At 43.1% G+C, this 12,592-nt stretch overlaps 1 protein-coding gene across 1 annotated transcript in view; it reads right to left on the bottom strand.

Annotated features, from left to right (window-relative positions):
* MAPKAPK5 (MAPK activated protein kinase 5) overlaps window positions 1-12,592 on the bottom strand; it is a 51,984-nt gene that overhangs the window by 18,670 nt on the left and 20,722 nt on the right. Inside the window, exon 7 of the mRNA XM_066604909.1 lies at window positions 6,900-6,980. Coding sequence (XP_066461006.1) covers window positions 6,900-6,980 — 81 coding nt within the window. The remainder of the gene's footprint in view (window positions 1-6,899; window positions 6,981-12,592) is intronic.

Genomic DNA, 12,592 nt, shown 5'->3' on the forward strand with positions numbered 1-12,592 from the left:
CTTCCACTCCGACCTCTGTTACTGCGGCGCAGACAGCTTGCACCCGCACAGCTGATCGATCGGGGTCCCGAGTGATGGGCCCCAGCTGATCAACTATTGATGACCTATTCTAATAATAGGTAATCCGTATTTTTAAACGGAAAACACCTTTAAGGATTAAGCGATTCTATCGTCCTATCGCAAGAGCCATAATCCTGCGGGGATACACAAAAAATTCCTAGCTTGCGATCGCAGAAAAATGTGCGTTTTTCCGCAGTCTCCATCAATACTATATATTACACGATAACTTTATTATCTGGATCAGCACAATTACTGCGATACCAAGTTTATAAAGATTTACTTACTACCATGTTTCTCCAAAAATAAGACCCTGTTTTATATTAATTTTTGCCCCAAAAAAGACACTTGGTCTTATTAGACTTACCTAGCAGGCTCAGTCTAGGTCCCTCCCGCTGTCCTCCAGAGCTCCACTGCACTTCTTGCAGTCATCAGCTGCTCACAGCAGATTGGCTGAGCAGTGGTTGAAGAACTAATCACAGCCATCATATTGTGCAGGCGGGATTTATGAATTTGCTGAGCCGCGGCATTGATTGGCCAATTCATAAATCTTGCCTCCACAATGTGATCAATGCAGCACTCGATGAACCAATCATAGCCATCGCATTGGTTCATCGAGCACTGCTAAGTCAATCAGAGCCATCGCTTTCTGGAGATTTATGAATCCCGTAACCAGGAAGTGATCTTCTGTGGGCGGCCAAGGACTGCAAAAAGCACGTCAGAGCTTCTGAGAGCAGCAGAAGAGACCTGGACTGAGCCTGCTGGGTAATGTATTCCTTTTTTTTTAAATACAAACACAGCTATGGCTTATTTTTGGGGTAGGGCTTATGTTTCAAGCCTCCGCCCCCCCCCAAAAAAAAAAATTAATCAGGGTAGGTCATATTTTTAGGTAAGCAGGGAACTATTTTTACACAATAAGAACACATTTTCAACTCCTTAAGGAAATAGCTTTTTCTTATTCATTTTTTTCCTCTTCACTTTTTCTGCTTCCTCTATGACTGCAAAGATGCCGGTTCTGCCTTAATGATTTATTTCTGTTTGGACACGGACTGGGAGCCCTGACAGCTACTACGCAAAGTGACAGAGACACAGCGATATGGTCTAAAGTTTCAACATATTTATTGGAAGTGACGACTCCTGTACTGTCCACTCACCCTGCGTTGTGTAATGTCCCTTTCTATCTGAGGAGACTGGTGTTTTGGGTCAGGATCAACCACTGTAGTGTCAAGATAGATCGCCCTTGGTGAACCAGAGGAGATTCCAGCCACCAGTTGAGGGAGCGACAAAGTGTCCAGGGAAGTCGGATTCTCTGATCCAGTGAGTATGTGGATTTTTCCCACCGAGAAAGGATTGCCCACTGGAGAGATCATGCTTGAAATTGGTTGAATGGAATCGCCTTGAACGAAGAAACCAATAACCCTAGGACTCTGATGTAATGTTGAATAGGAATCGAAGTCCGAATTTGTAATGAGCACACCTGTATCTTGAGTAAAGTTGCTACAATGGTAGCAGAGCATGGGAACTTATCGTCTCAAAAACCAGGCACAGAAATTCAAAATGCTGAAAAGGCAAGAGAGGACTTGGGGTAGTTGATAATCAACCTGAAACAAGAGAGAATGCCTAGGGCGATGTGAAGACTCTGGAGTAGCTGTCGTTAACATACAGGATAGTGACAATGCCCCTGGATTGTAGAGGAGCCATCGCTGCCCCAAGGCTTTTGCAAATACCCACGGAGGCATAGCAAAGCCGAATGAGAGAGCCACAAACTGGTAGTGCACCAACCGAAGTGTGAAGTGCAAAAAATGTTGATGCGCTCTGCAGATAGGCACACGCAGGTATGCATCATTCAGGTCAATGGATGCCAGGAATTTGCTTTGGTCCATGAATGAAATGACCGATTTTACAGACTCCATGTGGAAATGCCGAAGTTCACATATTGATTTAGTTTATTCAAATCCAGAATGGGGCCACCGAACCCATCCTGCTTGGGAACAACGAAAAGGTTTGAATAAAAACCTGTAAAATGCTCCATGAGTGGAACCGAACAATTGAAGCCTGGACAAGTAGATGGTATATTGCCGGATGCAAATAGTTGATCCGTGAAGAAGACATCGAGAGTCTGGAGCTGAAGAAACGGTCCAGAGGGTGTTTGACAAACTATGGCATATCATGAATAGATGACCTCCCGGACCAAGGCATTAGAGACATGAAAAAAAAACCCCAAAAAACCCAAAACATGTCTTGGAAGCAGGAAAGTCGTCACCCCACCCTAAGTAGCTAGGGTGGTAGCCACCCTTCATGTGGAGGATTATATGGAGGCAGGCTTGGGAGCCTGTGGACGGGGATACCAGAAGGGTTGGGGTCTGAAGGAAGGTTTTTTCCTGTGGTTCTCTTGGTATCCACGGTACGCGGATTAGAGCACTGAAAGGAACAAAAGCAGGGGGTCCTCTTGAGAAGACCTCGTTGTGCTAGATCTGTTTTGAAGTAGGTAAGAGCTCTAATCACCCATGGCTTCCAAAATAATTTCCTCTAGTCGAGCGCTGAAGAATCCTAGAATGGTAGAGTTGGAAGAGACCTCCAGGGTCATCGGGTCAAACCCCCTGCTCAATGCAAGATTCACTAAATAATCCCAGACAGATATCTGTGCAGACTCTGTTTAAGGACTTCCATTGAAGGAGAACTTACAACCTCCTGTGGCAACCTATTATACTAATTGATCACCCTTCACTGTCAGAAAGTTTTTTTCTAATATCTAATCTGTGTCTCCTCCCTTTCAGTTTCATCCCATTGCTTCTAGTCTTTCTTTGTGCAAGTGAGAATAGGGCTGATCCCTCTGCAGTGTGACAGCCCTTCAGATATTTTTAGACAGTTATTAAGTCTCCTCTCAGCCTTCTTTTTTGCAAGATAAATATTTCCAGTTCCTTATAGGACATGATTTGCAGACTGCTCACAACATCCTAGAGGTGAGAACCTACAAAGGGAAGTCGAGTTAAGGACCCTTTAGACGCATCAGTGTCCCAGGATTTCAGCCACAAGGTCCTCCATGTTGCTATGGAGGCCACTGAAGATTGTTGTGAGTGAAATGGTCAAGATAGCTGCCTGGTTCTCGACCTCCATGGGAGTGGAGAAAAAGGGTGTCCAGATCAGTGATTGGAGGATTTTCCAGGAAATATCTCCTCTCTGCAAGGGCACCGTGATAGGCTGACGAGAGTCTGTGGGCACACTCCCTAGAGTAGGTATTAAGATCCTAGTAATATCACCTCCGACAAAAGGAAAATAGGCACTGGAGCACCAGGAGGGGAGTTCTGAAGAGGTTCGAGAAGGTATGATGGAGGTTAATGTAGTGAACTTAGCAGGAGAGGTGAGTGGACTCCCAATCAGTGGGTGAGAGAATAGGAGTGAGGAGGGGGAGAAAAACGTATCTCATGGTGGAGTATACTCACCCAACTGTAGATGGAATCCTGTACTCAGCGTGCCACTAGTGCTTGCCCGCCCTTTGTGCTTTTATTGGAGGGTGCATGCTATAGCTGGTGGGTCACAGTCAAACTGGTGTTAGACCGTACCTTATTTTCTTCTGAGGGTTGAGCATATAACAGAACAAGGTGGTTGGCTCCATGCTGGTGGCCCTCTTGATGGGGTACCAGGGATGGTCTAGTGCCTGCACTATATTCCTGGAGATAGCCAAAGAAAAAAAGACCAAAGACTGCTAACAAAAACGTCTGCATCCTAGGGACACCAAGCTAAAATAGATTAGCTTGGTGCCTTCAGAAGTGGTATAGCTGGTAGGAGGAGCTAACACTTTTTCTGCTTAGTGCCCACCTCCTAGTGCCAGTAGCTATACCCATGGTCCAAGCTGTGTCCCCAAATGAAACGGAAAAGAAAATAGAATTTCTTTGGGAAAAAACAAAATAATTTTCTGCCGCTATCTTTGACAGCCATAACTATTTTTCTGGCGAGATAATTGTGTGAGGGCTCATTTTTTGCGTGATGTCCTGTAGTGTCTGCTAGTACTATTTTAGAGTTCAACTGACTTTTAGATCGCTTTTTATTAATTTTCTTGGAGATTAGACGACTAAAAAGAAAGCACAATTCCGGCATTGGGTATTTTTTCTGATGTTCATCGTGTGGGATAAATAACACACTACTTTAATAGATCTGACTTTTATGGACGTGACGATACCAAATATGCTTTTAGTTTTTATTAGTTTAATTTTTTTTATTAATATGGAAAGAGGTTATTTCTTCTTCAAACTTACTGCGTTTTTTTATTGGAAAAAAATAAAATATTTCCTGAAGGGTACTTGAAAATGCAATCATATGATTGCTAGGATAGTACACGGCATTACTTATGTAGTGCATTCTACTAAGCCTATGACAGTAGCCAATTAGACTCTGCGGGAGGTGGGCCACAAGTAGGCCAAATTACATTGCAGACATTGAAGCCTTTGTTACGCCTCCAACTGCCATGAAGACCCTTCGGTACCTTGCGTTCACACTGCAGGGTGTCGATGGGAAAGAGCCCCCTCCTCTATCATCTGCTTACATGCTGCAGTTGCTATTGTTTCTGACATGTAAAGGCCCATTTACACGGAGCGATGATCGTTCAAAAGCAATCTTTTGAGCAATAATCATTGCGTCTAAACGCGCGGCCATCGTGCACTGCTCATTGATTTCAAGCCAGCTTAAAAATCATCCTGTGGTCTTATCAGGATCGCATACTCAGTTCTCCGCGGATAGTGCTGATAGCATTGCTACCCGTCAGAGAACAAAGGAGATGAATTGAGATACGAGCCCTCTGGCTATTAACTGCATTCAGCTAAAGGCTTCATTTGCACACTAATAAGCTATTAAATAGCTGAGTAGCTACTTAATAGTTTATGCAAAATGATCGTTCAAAACGGTCACTCAAACTGTCGTTTGAGCGATCATGGCTCCGTGTAAATGGGCCTTAAGAGGTAAAACTGCCAGGATCTAAGGTTTCTCTATTCCTGGGTGTTAGAGCAGGAGTCTTGCTGTCAGTCAGTCAAGCCACCACCTTTAAAAGATTTATGGGCATGTTTAAAGCTGCTTAGTGAGGTCAGTAAAAGGTTATATTGCAGTCCTGAAACAAGTTACGGTACCTTTACACAGGGCAATTATCACCTGAATACTCAATGGAAACATCAAATTAGGTGATAGTCGTCCTGTGGACAAGTGGCCACCAATAGTATAAGTACAGGAGCGATAATCGTGGGACGGCTGTCGGGCGCTTATGCTCCCAACAGTTTGTGTGAAGGCATCTTTAGTCTGTTATATACTACTCTGTATAAAGGGCTATGTAGAAATATTGAAAAACATTAACAAAAAAAATTCTAGTTGTAATGGTCATTGTTGATTTGCATTTAAAGGCAATGACAAACATAAGACTTCTAAATAAATGCTCAATTTCATATTCATTTCCAGTAATTTATATAAATAATAGAGATGAGCGAGCGTACTCGGCCACGCCCCTTTTTCACCCGAGCGCCGCGATTTTCGAGTACTTCCGTACTCGGGCGAAAAGATTCGGGGGGCACTGTGGGTGAGTGGGGGGGGGGGGGGGGGGGGGGAGGAGAGGGAGAGGGCTCCCCCGTTATCCCCCCCCCCCCCCCCGAATCTTCTCACCCGAGTACGGAAGTACTCGAAAATCGCGGTGCTCGATCGAGTAATTACTCGAAACGAGTAGGTTCGCTCATCTCTAATAAATAATGAAGATTATGCATCAACACTAGTTATATACTGGGTGGAGAACGGCAAAGAATTCTCGTACCACCACAGAGAAAATGATCCTGTGTAATTCTTGTACTAACACAGAGAAAATGATCCTCCATCCCCTCAGGCTTTTAATTAGCATAATGCAGTATATAACTTTTACCTGTCATGTTCCTTTAAGGGTGTTTTTTATGCAATCAAATTCCCCACCCAACACAAGTTTTATCCTTCCCACAAGGGTTGTAGAAAGAAAAGCTCAGCAGCCTATATAGTATGCAGAGAAATGTGCTTCTTGTGCTTATATACTGTATTTGGCTTGTGGACATTCATATTCTAGTACTGTATATTATTAAACGTTCCCTTAATTCTGCTTTATATCATTACAACACTGAGGACAACACAGATCTAATTTTATTGAGAAATCTACCAAAATCTATATGCAGTCTTTCCACAAAATACACTCTTAAAACATACTGGGCAGATCTATTATGTCTGTTGGGGAAAAAAAGTGTCAAAATTCGGCACATTTCTGGTGCACAATGTCGAATCCTGTTTTAGACCCCTTTGTGCCGAAAAAGCACTGTGCCACGCTCAACGGAGGGGGGCTAATCAGACAATTTTGGTGTAAAGTTTAAGCACAAATAAAGTCAACTAATGGGAGGTATAAAGTTAGACAAAAGTTTCTAACTATAGATGAGCGAGCACCCAAATGCTCGGGTCCACGTTATTCGAGTCTTTTGTAAAATTCGAGAGCTCTACTTGAGTAACGAACCCCATTGACTACAATGGGAGACGCAAGCACTTTTGTATGTGGGTCGGCGAGTGCCGAGCTTTTTCTTTTTTCTAGTTAGTCAGTCTCTTTCTCGCTTGCCTGCCAAACAATTTGCAAATGATGCACGCTGTAACGAGCACCATCGAGTACGCCAATACTCGAACGAGCATCAAGCTCGGCAGAGTATGTTCGCTCAACTCTATTTCTAACGCCTAGCAGAAGTCACCTGATATAGGATACAACTAATAGACTGTGCTAAAAATGTGCCGAATTTATCAACCAGATGAGTAAATCTGCCCCATGCACATAACCAGAGCATTGATGTATGATGAGGCGTTACCTTGTTGTAAGTGTATGGTGTTGGTGAGGTAGGAATAACTCCAGACTTCTCTTTCTGATGCCTTCTCTGTGCCTCCAGAACCTGATAGTTACAGCATCAAACAAGAAAGGAAATGAGACGTACCGAATGCAGTTGTGCTTCCAATATATCACTGTAGGGGCAGCGGAACCTGACCGACTCAGAGCTGTATTGCAGAAATGGCTTACAGAACTGTGTAGTAACAAATCTACATAACGCAGCAAATGGGTCCAAAGATGAGCTACAAAAGTGGTGCAAGGTCCTAAGCATAAACTTATCAGTAGAGACTTAGAGGCTATGGCCACATTTGGGGGGGGTGGCAAATATTTTTGTTCACTTAAATGCATGTATTTTGGTTTGTCAATCATTTTTTGAAATAGGGTTTCATTAAAAATGTTGCGCCATTTGTCTTCTGCATATCACTTCATCTAGAAACTGCTGTCTAAAGGCCCATTTAGACGGGATGAATGTCGGGCAAACGATGCCCAACACTCGTCGCTGCACATACTCGCTCTTATGCTGCTGCACGAGATTTTGCTTCTCGCTCTCCCCCGCCCCTCTCCATTCACTTAGCATAGCGGTCGTTCAATACTGAATGGCTGCTATTTACACTGAATGATCAGCAATCTTGCTCATCGTCCATCGTTTATGCAGCAGCTTGCAATCCTTCTGAAAACCACTGCATGCAAGCAGTTTTCACATGGAAACAGCCCCGCATACCTACAGGGGTTCCCGTTCATCCCGGCTGCGGTTGTCACAGCCGCGGCAGGGGATCACAACGTTCTCCCATTGTTTTCAATGCCGCCAGCCCCATTAAGAGCATGTGGAAACCCCTGGATGTGACAGCCTTGCATTCCTGTGGGGCTGAAGGAATCCCCTGCTGCAGCTGTCACAGACGCGGCAGGGGATCGCAATGTTCTCTTACTGTTTTCAATGGGGCCGGCGCTGCTGTAGTGAAAACAATGGGGGAAATCACAAAAAGAAAGGAGATGCTGCAATTTTTTCACGCAACATCGCAGGAGTGAAAACATCGCAAATGAGAATGAAACCATTGAAAATCATTGCTTTCACAATCATGCATTTTCACTTATTTCCGCATTACGGAAAAATGTGCAATTTTCTCGCCAGTGTGAAGGAGCCCTTAAGCTGTAGGTTCTATATACAGCAATAAGTAGAAGTCGCAGTGGACAAGCTGTGCAAAATTTGCAATTTAACCTTCTTATAAATATGATTGACAGCACAAAATACATGCATTTAAGTGACCCCCCCCCCCCCACTTCCCCCGGGGGTCCATAGTTTTTAAAGGGGTTGTCCAGAAATACAACAACATAAAAACCACTCCTAGGGCAGGAGAATGGAACTGTGGACCAAAGGGGATGGGACTGAATGGCAAGTCTGTAAGGAATGAACATTTTGATGTTAGACTCCAACTCTTTCCTCCTCCGTTTTACAGATTCATTTTCCCATCCTAGGATCAGTTTCCAAAGGCTTCATGGACGTCGGCCATTTTGTGGCATTCCTGGACAACCCCTTTAAAAGGCTTTAATTTGTTTTGCATTGAGAAAAGCAGGGCCACAAAAACTATAAAGGGATATTTCCGTCAATTTCTTTTCACATATTACCAAGCAATATGTGACTATGATATCAGACCTGAAAATAAAATTGGTTGTTTTGATGTGGGATAGAGAGGTTTTAAAATCTTCTCCCTATAAACTAGTTCCTCTGCTGAACCCAGAACTTCCTCTTTGGCCAGCTACACAGAAGAAAAGATTCCTCAGGGACCCCCAACAGGTCATGTCTTCAGGATATCCTATGGCAAGAACCCCTGTGGCAATGTCTGAGGCACCAACATTAATTACATCACCTGTGCAATACTGAGGAAATCCTGAAAACATGACCTGTTGGGGGTCCCCGAGGACTGGGGTTGGAAAATACTGGTGTAGATCCTACTTTGTTGCGAGTTTGGGGGTCAGCAGACAAGCGGTTGTGTTAGGACACCTATCTGTAATGCAGACACAATAGTGCCCCAGCAATACACTAGTCACTCATATCACCATGGACAGAGGAATCTGTTATCACACTGTATTTGAGCAGGGGGGTATTGAGGTGGTGACCATGCCTCCCCCAGGTGCTGTCCCACTTGTAGGCTTCTTACATCAATATATATGTAAGAGAGACCCTGCTCAAAGTGCCATGCGTAGGGTTATTATAATGTAAGAGACCCTCATTACAAAGCATAGGAGCCCCTGCTGAACACTACCCAGAGGCAACCACAGTGCCATGTGGGCTCCTGTCACTAAAGGTGCCAGAAAGACCAAATTGTAACAGCCAAGTCCAGTGAGGGGACATTTGGCCTACCCTGCACCCCTCTGACCTCCAGCTCCATGAACGGCCTGTTCACCACTAAGAAGCTCTTGAGACAATGGCCGCAGCACCAATATCCGGCACAACTCCTCACACCAGTCTGTTCCCTCATTCTGCCATACTCTCACAACTTTGCTAGATGTCTTATAATATCAGCCTACACCAAATAACGGACATGTAAACCAGCTTTCCTATTATTTGGGTTACTGCACAGACCCGGGCAATGGGTAAGCTGGGTTAAATTCAGGGATGATGCATTCTGAGAAAGCTGAGTTCTAGTGCAGTGAGGATATAAAAGCCCCTAAGCGGCCTCCTTCTGTGTCACTGCTGATGGCGGAGTACCAGCGTCGCCCACCTATACTCCCAGCATGGCCTCAGGTTGTACCACAAGTGCTTGGACCCAGTGTACAGACTACTCCTCAACCACAGCATCCCTGCAACAAGGGGAAGCAGAGTGGGCACTACTTCACAGGGACTTTAGGGGAATTTCCTATATGATGGAGGCAGATTTGGGTAACCTAACCTAAAACCAGATTACTTAAACATATTTACTGTCCACATGGAGGGGGAAAAAAGGTTAGTTACTCTTTAACCCCTTCCCACTCCAGGGCGCAAGTTTACGTCCTGGCAGCCTGGTACTTCCCGCAACAGGGCGTAAACGTACGTCCTGGGGATAGCGCGAGATCACATATGATCTCGCGCTATCCCGCAGAGGGAGCTGGCTGTCAGTTAACCCCTTCCCTGCCGCGATCTAAGTAGATTGCGGCAGGGAAAGAGTTCAGAGAGGAAGCGCGCTCCCTCTGTCTTCAGCCAGCTCCCGCGATGTTATTGTGAGAGCCTGGCCTGTCGCCATGGCAACAGGACGTCAGACACTGGCGTCCTGTATTGGCAATGCCTATTATCACTGTATAAGCGATAAGGCATGGCAGGGCAGTAGCCCTGCCATGCCTTATCACAGTGATGGGCAGTACTGTGGTCAAAGCCCCCAAGGGGGACACAAGTTGTGTAAAAAAAATAAAAAAATTTAAAAATGAATTTTAAAAAAAAGGGGAAAAAAAACCCTTTTTTATGCTTTCTCATATTAGCATAAAAAAAGGTTAAGAAAAAATTAAACCCCCCACATATTTGGTATTGTCGCGTCCGTAACGACGCGTACAATAAACTTCACAATTTTTAGCATTTTGCCTCCCTAAAAACGCAAGTGATCAAAAAAGCCATATGTACCCCAAAATGGTACCAATAAAATCTACAGCTCGTAAATAACCCTTTACGGAGCTCCGTACATAAACAAATAAAAAAGTTACAGGACTTTGAATGCAGCGATTTAGATTTCCAAAAAAAAGGGTTTTTATTGCAGAAAAGTGGAAAAAAAACTAAAAAAAAAGTAAGAATTTTGTTATCGTTGTAACCGTACCGACCCGCAGAAAAAATGGATTGTGTCATTTATGCTGCATGATTAACGCTGTAAAAAAAATTTTTTTTAAATCTATGGCAGAATTGATGCGTTTTCTCTGTCTGCTATCATAAAAAAAAATATAAAAGTTTTACAATATAGTCAATGTACCCAAAAGTGGCACCGATAAAAACGACAGTTCGCCACGCAAAAAACAAGCCCTTATACGGCCGCGTTGACAGAAAAATTAAAAAGTTATGACTTGATAAATGGAGAAGAAAATCCGCCAAAAAGCACTGCGTCCTAAAGCCCAAAATAGGCCATGTCATTAAGGGGTTAAACGTTAACTGCAGCTCCAGCAAGATGGCTGCCCAAAGTTATGCACATGAAACAGAATCATCAAAAAAAAAAAAAAAACTACAAATAAGAAAACATTACAAAAATTGAATGTTTCACCATCTGATTTTAACCCCGTAAGGATCTAGCACAATAAATATATGGCAGAAGTGCGGCACGGGATTAAAGCCTCTGCTCCTGCAACTGCTTCTGCCTTCTCCTTTTTATGCTACATAGCTCTTAACAAGCTATGTACTAAAGAGTGAAAGTGCACGTATTCCTTCCACTATGTGACCCAGAGATCATGTGACCACTGGGTCCCCCTGGTTGAGCAGAGCTGCAGGGTCCCAGCAGACCCTGATCAGCTCTGCCAGTGACTATTGTCACAACAGGGGGAGGTTTTCTCCTGTAACTCCTATGAATGCCCCGCCTACAGTGGAAAAGTGTGAAATTAAAATAAAAGAAACACAATGTGAATGTTCCCCAGAGGTCTTGTATGACAGCATGGGGGACATAGATGGTGAAAAAAAATAGTTACAAAAATAGCTAAAAAAAAAAAAAAAAAAGAAAACAAATTACAGAATAAAATGAAAATACATATATACATAAAAAAAGATAATGACTCCCTGCGAACACCAACCAAAACCATCACCATATGCTCTATGTAATCTAAAACTATGCAAATTATATATCAAAGCATTTGAAACAAATTGTGGAACCCATTACTATACTTTATTTTTAAAATTTGTAAATTTAGTCTAAAATAAACTAGAAGTTTAAAAAAAAGAAAACTTTTTTAGCCTTTTATCCACAATAAAACTAAAAGTGAGTGTGTAAAGTCCCTAAAAATGTCTGGTCCTTAAGGGCTAAAATTAGCAAAAATGTAGGCGATACATTCCTTTCAAGATTTTGTGCTGACAGCTCATAGAAGTACATTTTGTACTTCGTATAGTACTGCCATAATAAAATGAAAGGGGGGGGGGGGGGGGGGAGAAGAGTCCCTCTAAGTGTATATTTACACACTTTAGACCCCGCTGTGGATTTTCCCTGCAGGGTCTAGGTGGGATTTCTAAAATCCCATCTAATATAACTTGTACTGTAAATGCTGTGGGTTTTCCACTGTTACTTTTGCTGCAGAGAACCTGTGGTATTTCTGACTGGTGTAAACATACCCGTAGCCTTACTCCATTGTGTTTTGTACCTCTTTTGGCTTCATGCATTTTCCCAAGCATTTGTGGGTAGATTTTTTCTTTATTTATTTGGACATTTTTTACAAGCCACAATGATGCACTTTATATTTCATTATTGGCTTTGCGTTGATATTGGGCTTCAGTGTTTTTTCTTAAATTGAAAAAGATGCTGTTAAAAGTGGTGTTTTCTAAAAACGCTCGGTTTGAAACCACCCTGAGTATATTAAAAGGTCAATAAGATTCAGGAGGGAAGGGATTTTAATAAGAAATAAAAACAACAAAAAAAACCACAACAAGAACAAGGAGACATAATCTGAAATTAGTTTGGGGAAATATCAGAAGTGTCAGAAAATACTATCTTGCTAAAAACATAAGTAGCACATATGACAGAA

This window comes from Eleutherodactylus coqui, chromosome 5 (assembly GCF_035609145.1).
Source record: "Eleutherodactylus coqui strain aEleCoq1 chromosome 5, aEleCoq1.hap1, whole genome shotgun sequence".
In the NCBI taxonomy this organism is placed as follows: domain Eukaryota; kingdom Metazoa; phylum Chordata; class Amphibia; order Anura; family Eleutherodactylidae; genus Eleutherodactylus; species Eleutherodactylus coqui.